At 39.3% G+C, this 9,728-nt stretch overlaps 1 protein-coding gene across 2 annotated transcripts in view; it reads right to left on the bottom strand.

Annotated features, from left to right (window-relative positions):
• The window catches only part of ISM1 (isthmin 1), a 92,976-nt gene extending 89,946 nt beyond the window's left edge, over positions 1-3,030 (bottom strand). Inside the window, exons 1-2 of one of the 2 annotated variants that reach the window (XM_053712138.1) lie at positions 2,999-3,030; positions 1,868-2,621 (exon numbers count right to left, since the gene is read on the bottom strand). In XM_053712138.1, the coding sequence (XP_053568113.1) occupies positions 1,868-1,990 (123 nt within the window). In that variant the 5' untranslated portion in view covers positions 1,991-2,621; positions 2,999-3,030. Of the gene's footprint in view, positions 1-1,867; positions 2,622-2,704; positions 2,841-2,998 lie in introns of those variants that run through there. The other variant, XM_053712137.1, reaches the window with a different exon arrangement.
• Positions 3,031-9,728: the final 6,698 nt, after the last annotated feature.

Consider the following 9,728-nt stretch of genomic DNA (forward strand, 5'->3'; position numbering starts at 1 on the left):
TTCGATTTGTTAGAGAATAATTTAAAGACTGACAACCACCTTTTTTTTTTCCATCATGTGAATGTCAGAACTTTTTTGCTTTTTAAAGGCAGATTTTTTTTATTTTATTTTTTTAAATGTTGGTGGGTCAGTTGCGTGTGTCAGAGTGAGTATTTGTGTGTGAGTGAGAAACTTTACAATATTTTCAAATTAGACTACATAATAAAGTGGGTACACATTTTAGTAATTTGGCCAAAAATTGCAAAAACTTGTGCACACTCCAGTGCTCAAGTACCGCTCAATACCCACAGGTCCAAAGAAGAAACTGCTGCTAATCCAATCAGTAGCGATAGTCTGGAAACTCAGCTGTGTAATATGCGCTGCTGATTGTGTCCTGTGGTGTACTTCACCTGTGTGTTTAAACCCTTTGTTGGGGTGCTTAGTCTTAATTACATGCTCAAATGTTTTTTTTTTTGCCATTATGACCCAAAATATTTTAATCACGATTCAGGTAGAGCATGCCAATTTATATAACTTTCTGATTTACTTCTATTAACAAAATGTCTTCATTCTCTTGGAATACTTTACTGAAAAGCAGGGATGTAATGCTTAGGAGCTGACCCATTTCTGGAGCACTATATGGCAGCAGTTTTGCAACAATGCATTTTCAAGAGCACTAATTGGCAGCGCTATTTCCTGTCGTGTAGCGCTCTAGAAACTAGGTATCTCTTCAACACAGGCTATCATGGGAACAAAACAAATTTGATATTAGAAGAAAATAGGTCAAAAAAAGGATTAAAATGGTACGCTCTGTCTGAACCACAAAAGAAGATTTTGTTTAACCTAAAGGGTATGAAACGCACAAACATGCCACCATACAAGAATTTGCATCCAGTTTGCTCCAATAAGTGCATAATAAGAGGGAATATTTATCAAAATGTCTGATCTCTTGATTTCAAATGAAGTTACTGCAAGAATTTGAAGGGACGTTCCCCTGACTGAGGACACTTGTCAGACTTCAAACTCATTTGCAGCATAGTAATGATTAAGATCCAGTTATTACATAGTTAAACAATATTGGTGCTTGTCCTTTTAAAGTTGAGTTAGTTTGCAGCAGGGACACATTATTTTGAAGTCCTTTTGATCTTGTGCCAAGGCTCTTACATCTAACAGTTAACTGGGACTTTGCTACTAATGTTTAGATTAAAATATTTCTTATTGTGGGACCAACACGGTGAAAAGGGACTGTTAATGAAAGGAATACTCAATCCATTACTTAGAGTATGTTTAAGTAAACAAATATATGAAACTCGAGACCCTGAGATGTGGCAGGCACAGATGGATATCCCACCAATGGTAAGAGCTATAGTAAAACAGGATACAACAGTAGATAATGAATAGGCATGAATTTGTGGTTAAAATAGATAATATACATAATACATTAGAAATTTTGCCTCAAAAACAAAGTATAGGGACAAACATTACCACTAAAACAGGGCAAGTATAACAATTGCTAACTACTTGACACAGATACCAAGAAAAAAAAAAAGTTTAACAAGTATTGACGTTGAATGACTGAAATACGGTTCCATAAATCCGTGCTCTCTAACTTACTCAAGGCTAAATAAAGTACAGTTTTCCTCTAGATTGTTTAATCAAATTCCCCCCTAACCCCTTCGCTGCTAGAGGTGTCATTGATACTATTAAGCTAACAAATACCAATTCAACATTGACCCCTAACTTGGCAGTCTCTCTGACCCAAGCACTGCAAATCGTACCCTACCCAAGAGAACTGCAACGTATTGATACCAGAGGGGCTGTAAGATGCCTGTTTACCTGGGTAAGGGACTATAGGTGCCATAGTGAGATGGCATTGGAGATTACTCACTTGTTGCTGGCTCTGGTTGGCATTGGCAGGGTTGGCAGCAGGACTTCCTCTAAGCACAGTGATGTGCAGGGTGAGAAGCAGCAGTCCCAGCAGCAGGAGCAGTTCGGCAGCCAAACGCACCATCCTCTTGATGCGCCCAGCTTTTAGTGCCCGCTCAGTCGGGCCAGCTGCTCTCCCGTTCTCCGGATCCAGGGGAGCCGGCTGGGTGGAGGAGCCACCGCCACCACTCCAACAGCAGCAGCACCTCGGAGCCACTGCGGGACAGGAAGGAACAAAGCCCCAGGGAAAGCTGCAGGGGGAGGAGGCGAGCTAGGATCTCCCCAGCCCGGAGGTGGAGGCAGATCAGCAGCGGGCAGGACTTCCCCGAGCCAGCTGAGATCCAGAGTTAACATGGGCTGCTTCCTGCGCCCCTAAATCGCCCTGGAAAGTAACCAAGCTGAGCAGAGTCAGGAAAGTCACCTTACGGTGTCTCAATGAATCCAACAAATCGTAAAACCCTAAACGTAAACTATAAATAAAACGGAAAATTACATCCCAAACTCCGAGCAATAGCAGCGCGCATCTTGTTAATGAATCAATCCAGGGTCCTTTAACTGCTCCACGTGCACTGAAGTCCCCTAGGTTTACAAATCCTCAAAGGTTATAGTCAGTGAGTAAATAAAATCCGTATCCTGGCTTTGTATCCTGCACTTGCAGTGTCAATGAAATGCACCAGTGCAAGGTTTCCTATGGTATCTTGGTTCCCATCACAGACCTGTAAAGAACATAAGACCCAGTATTAAATGCAGTTGTAGCTTTAGCAGAACAAAAGCTCACATATTCATTACATATATTTACTTGTCTGTCAGAGAAGTCTATAACATACAACTCTATGCTGCAATTCATCTGAAAGCATAGATGGGACAATATCTCAATATACTGTGGTTACCGAGCACGTGCAATGCGTTGCAGCCCTTCTAATAACTGGTCTAATCACATACCTAGCGTATACATAGACTGCACATCTAACACCTAACTAGTCCTGCCTGATCTTCTGTATTTCCCGCTGCGCTGTTTTGTGTGTGTGTTTTTGTAATACTGCCCACGCCCCCTATAGTGCTGAACCTGGATTGCAATAACGCAGCCACACACCTAACACCCTGCTCAGTCAAACACTCAATGCCTTGCTCTGTTTGACTTACTCTGCCTGTCAACTGGTTTTATAGTGCGCTCGTCTCAATGCTTGTTGTTGGTGCGTTACCCCTCCCCCTGTCATTAACCTTCCCTCCCCCCCCAGTTCTACAGACAGATTTCTCTCCCCTGTAAAGCTTGATCCAGCCCAACCAGTGTTAGTTTACAAACAATCTCCCTCGCTCACCACAGGGGGATGCAGCCAGCCCCAGCATGGGAATCAGGGATAGGCAAGGTGTCCGTACACGGACACTGGTGTCCGTGACTATCTCTTGCAGTGTCCGCCACAACCTTAGTATATCTTTTCTTTCTGATTAAATAATAGGAATAAAAAAAAAAATATGTAGTGAGAATAAAGTTAGTGGCTTGTCAAGAGACTACTAGCGATATTGGGTGATAAGTTATGGAATAAATAAACCCTGAGTGAAATACTGGATGTGCATCTGTATAATAACACCCAGCTCCATACAAAGACACAGTAGTGACACTGGCACATGTGTATAGCAAGACAAGGGCTGGTTATAGGGTCAGTGGCATAACACCCAGCGCTATATAATGACACAGTAGTGACACTGGCAAATGGGTATAGCCAGAGGAAGGCTGGTTATAGAATCAGTGGTATCTGCATCAGTATAATAACACCCAGCACTATATAATGACACAGTAGTGACACTGGCACATGGGTATAGCCAGAGGAGGGCTGGTTATAGAATCATTGGTATCTGCATCTTTATAATAACACCCAGCACTATATAATGACACAGTAGTGACACTGGCACATGGGTATAGCCAGAGGAGGGCTGGTTATAGGATCAGTGGTATCTGCATCAGTATAATAACACCCAGCGTTATATAATGACACAGTAGTGACACTGGCACATGGGTATAGCCAGAGGAGGGCTAGTTATAGAATCAGTGGTATCTGCATCAGTATAATAACACCCAGCGTTATATAATGACACCGTAGTGACACTGGCACATGGGTATAGCCAGAGGAGGGCTAGTTATAGAATCAGTGGTATCTGCATCAGTATAATAACACCCAGCGTTATATAATGACACCGTAGTGACACTGGCACATGGGTATAGCCAGAGGAGGGCTAGTTATAGAATCAGTGGTATCTGCATCAGTATAATAACACCCAGCGTTATATAATGACACCGTAGTGACACTGGCACATGGGTATAGCCAGAGGAGGGCTGGTTATAGAATCAGTGGTATTTGCATAAGTATAATAACATCCAGAACTATATAATGACACAGAAGTGACACTGGCACATGGGTAAAGCCAGAGGAGGGCTGGTTAAAGGATCAGTGGTATCTGCATCAGTATAATAACACCCAGCACTATAAAATGAAACAGTAGTGACACTGGCACATGGGTATAGCCAGAGGAGGGCTGGTTATAGGATCAGTGGTAGCTGCATCAGTACAATAACACCCAGCACTATATAATGACACAGTAGTGACACTGGCTCATGGGTATAGCCAGAGGAGGGCTGGTTATAGGATCAGTGGTATCTGCATCAGTACAATAACACCAAGCACTATAAAATAATGTTTTTAATTTCAAATGTACCTTGGTGTCCTTCACTAAAGTCTGTACTTTGGAAAATGTCCACCACTGCCTTTGTCTGTGCCTATCCCTGGTTAGCACGACTGATATCACTCTAGTGCAAGCTATACTTTCAATGGAGATTGCGCTAACTTGTGCTCATATTACAAGTGGAAAGTTATAGGTTGCTCACAAGTGAAAGCGGAAACTGTGCTAGAATATTTAGAGTGACTTGAGACCTAAAGAAAAGTGTAAGGGTTGAAAACATTTTCCACAAAACACATCCAAAACATATTAAAATAAAGTATTACACTCATTTATACATTTTTCGAATTAAAAATATATATAATTTTAATATTGTTAAAAAATGTTTAAACCGTTAAAAAGGAAAAAGAGAGAAGGAATTACACATTGTGTAGCCCATTAACAATCCTAGACAAGTCAGAAAACTTGTTTTTTCCATGGTAAACCTCTAGATATATTGCTTCCAATGCACGAAAGGTTTCGAGGTAAGATATGTAAATGAGGTTCACAATCCCTCCCCTTTTTACTGCTATCTGCTTATAGGCAGATTCCCTTTTAGCCATAACATTGCTGTGTACACAGCTTTTAAAGGGACAGTAAACCTTAAAAATAATGTTATATAATTCTGCACATAGTGCAGAATTATATAACATTATATTAGCCAAACATTTATAAAACATAATTTCCCCTATTAATTAAAAAAAAAAAAAAAAAAAACGCTGTTTCACAGACCCGCTCTCTGCTGAGCGGGTCTGTTATATTTACTCAGCGCATCGGGCCAGCTGTATAGTCACAGCCCGGCCCGACCGTGCCATAAGACTAAGTGCAGCTCGCTCCTGTGACAGGAGCGATCTGCACTTAGTCTTATGGCGCGGTCGGGCCGGGCTGTGCAGAATTATATAACATTATTTTTAAAGTTTACTGACACTTTAAGCTTAGCTATGGTTTGTACAGTGATTCAGAACCATGTCAGTACAGTCGTTTTGTGGTTTTTGCTGGGACTACAGCCCTGCATTTCTGTCAGATAATGCACCACTTCACCCAGAAAATTGTTGCAATTACAAATGTTTAGGCATTCTCGTGTTTATTTCTTTTGTTTGTATTGGTATGACACAAAAAAGTTGAGAAAAAAAAGCCAAATCTGACACATTCCATGCAAAACTCCAAATATGGACTGGACAAAATGATTTATATATATGTGTGTGTGCACAAATACATACATGTATATATACACTTTTGAGCCATTCCCAGTTAAATACCTTAAAGCATGCAATTTCATTTTTATTCATTTTTAACATGTTATAATGTGTTTTGAATAAAAATACTTGAAATTCCTATATTCTTCACGCAGAAAAAGTATTCTTTTTATCTTTAAATATATTTTTATATATCTGTATATATACAAAATACAGTATATCTATCTATCTATCTATCAATCATTTTTACAGCTCTGGAAAAAATTATTTCACTCAGGGTTTATTTATTCCATAACTTATCACCCAATATCGCTAGTAGTCTCTTGACAAGCCACTAACTTTATTCTCACTACATATTTTTTTTTTTATTCCTATTATTTAATCAGAAAGAAAAGATATACTAAGGTTGTGGCGGACACTGCAAGGGATAGTCACGGACACCAGTGTCCGTGTACGGACACCTTGCCTATCCCTGGTGCTAACCCTTCTCTGCGATTTAATGCGATTTATAATTTGTAATATCATGTCCCACACTATCATTAGCACCCCACTTGTAATCTGGCCTCTAATGTTTATCTCATAAATTATCTGCCTTTTCTGTAAAGAGGTGGTACCAAGATGACTCTTTGGGGTAGATTTATCAAGCAGCCTGAAGCTTAAAGGGACACTGAACCCAAATGTTTTCTTTCGTGATTCAGATAGAGCATGCAATTTTAAGCATCTTTCTAATTTACACCTATTATCAATTTTTCTTCGTTCTCTTGCTTTCTTTATTTGAAAAAGAAGGCATCTAAGCTATTTTTTTGGTTCAGGAACTTTGAAAGCACTTGTTTATTGGTGGGTGAATTTATCCACCAATCAGCAAGAACAACCCAGTTTGTTCACCAAAAATGGGCCGGCATCTAAACTTACATTCTTGCATTTCAAATAAAGATACCAAGAGAATGAAGACAATTTGATAATAGGAGTCAATTAGAAAGTTGCTTAAAATTGCATGCTTTATCTGAATCCCAAAAGAAAAAAATTTGGGTTCAGTGTCCCTTTAAGTTAAGAAGCAGTGGTCATAAGACTGCTGCTTCTTAACTCTTCCGCCACCTCTGAGGTGGCAGACTGCAATCGGGGGATGATTGACACCCCCTGCTAGCGGCCGATTAGCCGCGAATGTGAAAATGCTTGTGCAATGTTAAAGGATCTTGTTACAAAATGTTAAAAATATATTTTAATGCTTCTTCTGCGCTGTTTTTCTTCTGTATTTAGAACTTGATTAGCCTTTATTTTCATGTTGTGATATCACAGTTATAGGCTTTTAATGTAATGCTGATTAGTTTTATTCTGCATGAGGTTAATGAAAATATTCTGTTTTCATTTAATACTTGATTTTTATTTTCCAGGCAATCTGATTCATTACTTACTGCTCTAATGATGAAGTACAATATCTGAAACGCGTAGTTGAAAGAAGAATATTTTAATATTATCATACATGGAAATTATAGATATATGGAGTGTTAATTTGTGATACATGATTTAGTGCCGTGTTGGGGCCTGAAATGCTTTGTGCACTATTGGTTTGGACCCTATGTAAAATATATAAAGATCTGATCTCTGGAAAGTCTACAGTCTAGTGTATTTTATTAAAAAAATAAAGATAGCAGCATCTTTATTTTTTAATAAAATTACTGCACTAGTCAGTATTTTGGGTTAAAGTTGTCAGGAGTGGGGTGTTAGATAAGAAACGACACTGAAAAGTGCCTTTACTTTGTGGTCAATGGGAACTGTGTGTTACCAGTAAATATACAGTATATGTATATGATTATATACATATATATTTATGTGTTATAGTGCGCTCTCGTGAGCACAATGCTTTCCCCGCAATACAAACACAAGCTCACGTTCACATTGCTGACAACTTTTTAATGCCAGCGCATATTAGCGGGCGCTGGTATTACACAGTGGAGTGGAAATATCACTTTCATGAAAGCAACATTTAGCACTCCAGTTGTAATCTGGCCCCATGTCTACTAAAGGGAGAGTAAACTTGGATTTTTCTTTAAAATAAATTATTAAATAGTGTGCCATATTAATCACACAGTGTAAACATGACTGATGTGTCTTCAATGTAAGACCACCAAATTTACCTCTAAAACCCCCATTTGCTTGTTTCCTCCGGCCATCCCCAGCAGGGATAGGCAAGGTGTCCGTACACGGACACTGGTGTCCGTGACTATCCCTTGCAGTGTCCGCCACAACCTTAGTATATCTTTTCTTTCTGATTAAATAATAGGAATAAAAAAAAAAATATGTAGTGAGAATAAAGTTAGTGGCTTGTCAAGAGACTACTAGCGATATTGGGTGATAAGTTATGGAATAAATAAACCCTGAGTGAAATACTGGATGTGCATCTGTATAATAACACCCAGCTCCATACAAAGACACAGTAGTGACACTGGCACATGCGTATAGCCAGACAAGGGCTGGTTATAGGGTCAGTGGCATAACACCCAGCGCTATATAATGACACAGTAGTGACACTGGCAAATGGGTATAGCCAGAGGAAGGCTGGTTATAGAATCAGTGGTATCTGCATCAGTATAATAACACCCAGCACTATATAATGACACAGTAGTGACACTGGCACATGGGTATAGCCAGAGGAGGGCTGGTTATAGAATCATTGGTATCTGCATCTTTATAATAACACCCAGCACTATATAATGACACAGTAGTGACACTGGCACATGGGTATAGCCAGAGGAGGGCTAGTTATAGAATCAGTGGTATCTGCATCAGTATAATAACACCCAGCGTTATATAATGACACCGTAGTGACACTGGCACATGGGTATAGCCAGAGGAGGGCTGGTTATAGAATCAGTGGTATTTGCATAAGTATAATAACATCCAGAACTATATAATGACACAGAAGTGACACTGGCACATGGGTAAAGCCAGAGGAGGGCTGGTTAAAGGATTAGTGGCATCTGCATCAGTATAATAACACTCAGCACTATATAATGACACAGTAGTGACACTGGCTCATGGGTATAGCCAGAGGAGGGCTGGTTATAGGATCAGTGGTAGCTGCATCAGTACAATAACACCCAGCACTATATAAAGACACAGTAGTGACACTGGCACATGGGTATAGCCAGAGGAGGGCTGGTTATAGGATCAGTGATATCTGCATCAGTACAATAACACCAAGCACTATAAAATAATGTTTTTAATTTCAAATGTACCTTGGTGTCCTTCACTAAAGTCTGTACTTTGGAAAATGTCCGCCACAGCCTTTGTCTGTGCCTATCCCTGATGGGAATACATTGGGAAGCTCATGGTACACAAAGTCACAACCCTCCGTACAAGGTGCATCTCTGCACTGCAGGTTATTTCCCTCACAATTATCTTCTCAAGGAATTGACCCCCATAAAATGACATCTATTTCTCAGCCTAGTAACAGAAATGTCCCTCAGTTCCATCCACTTTTACACAAACCATGAGATGACATGCATTTCAATACTTGTTTATTCACGAGGAAAATGATTTTATAAAAATGTATTTATATCACAAAAATTTAAACACACCAAAACTGCACCAGTCTTCAGAAGATATATATATATATATATATATATATATATATATATATATATATATATAACCCTATACTATTTTTCAGATTATAGATATACCCCTATACTATTTTTCACATTATAGATATACCCCTATACATACTATTTTTCAGAAAATGATGTTCGTTTTTCAGCCGTTTTTTAAACTTGGGGTTACCCGGAGCTTTAGGGGTACTCAGTGGTTTGTCTTTTTATTAGGGACAAGGAAACATTCCATTATGAAAGTAAATTGTACCATATACCATACCCATGTATGCCACAATGAAAAGCCTCATAAGCTGCTTATGTGATG

This window comes from Bombina bombina, chromosome 4 (assembly GCF_027579735.1).
Source record: "Bombina bombina isolate aBomBom1 chromosome 4, aBomBom1.pri, whole genome shotgun sequence".
Lineage (NCBI taxonomy): Eukaryota > Metazoa > Chordata > Amphibia > Anura > Bombinatoridae > Bombina > Bombina bombina.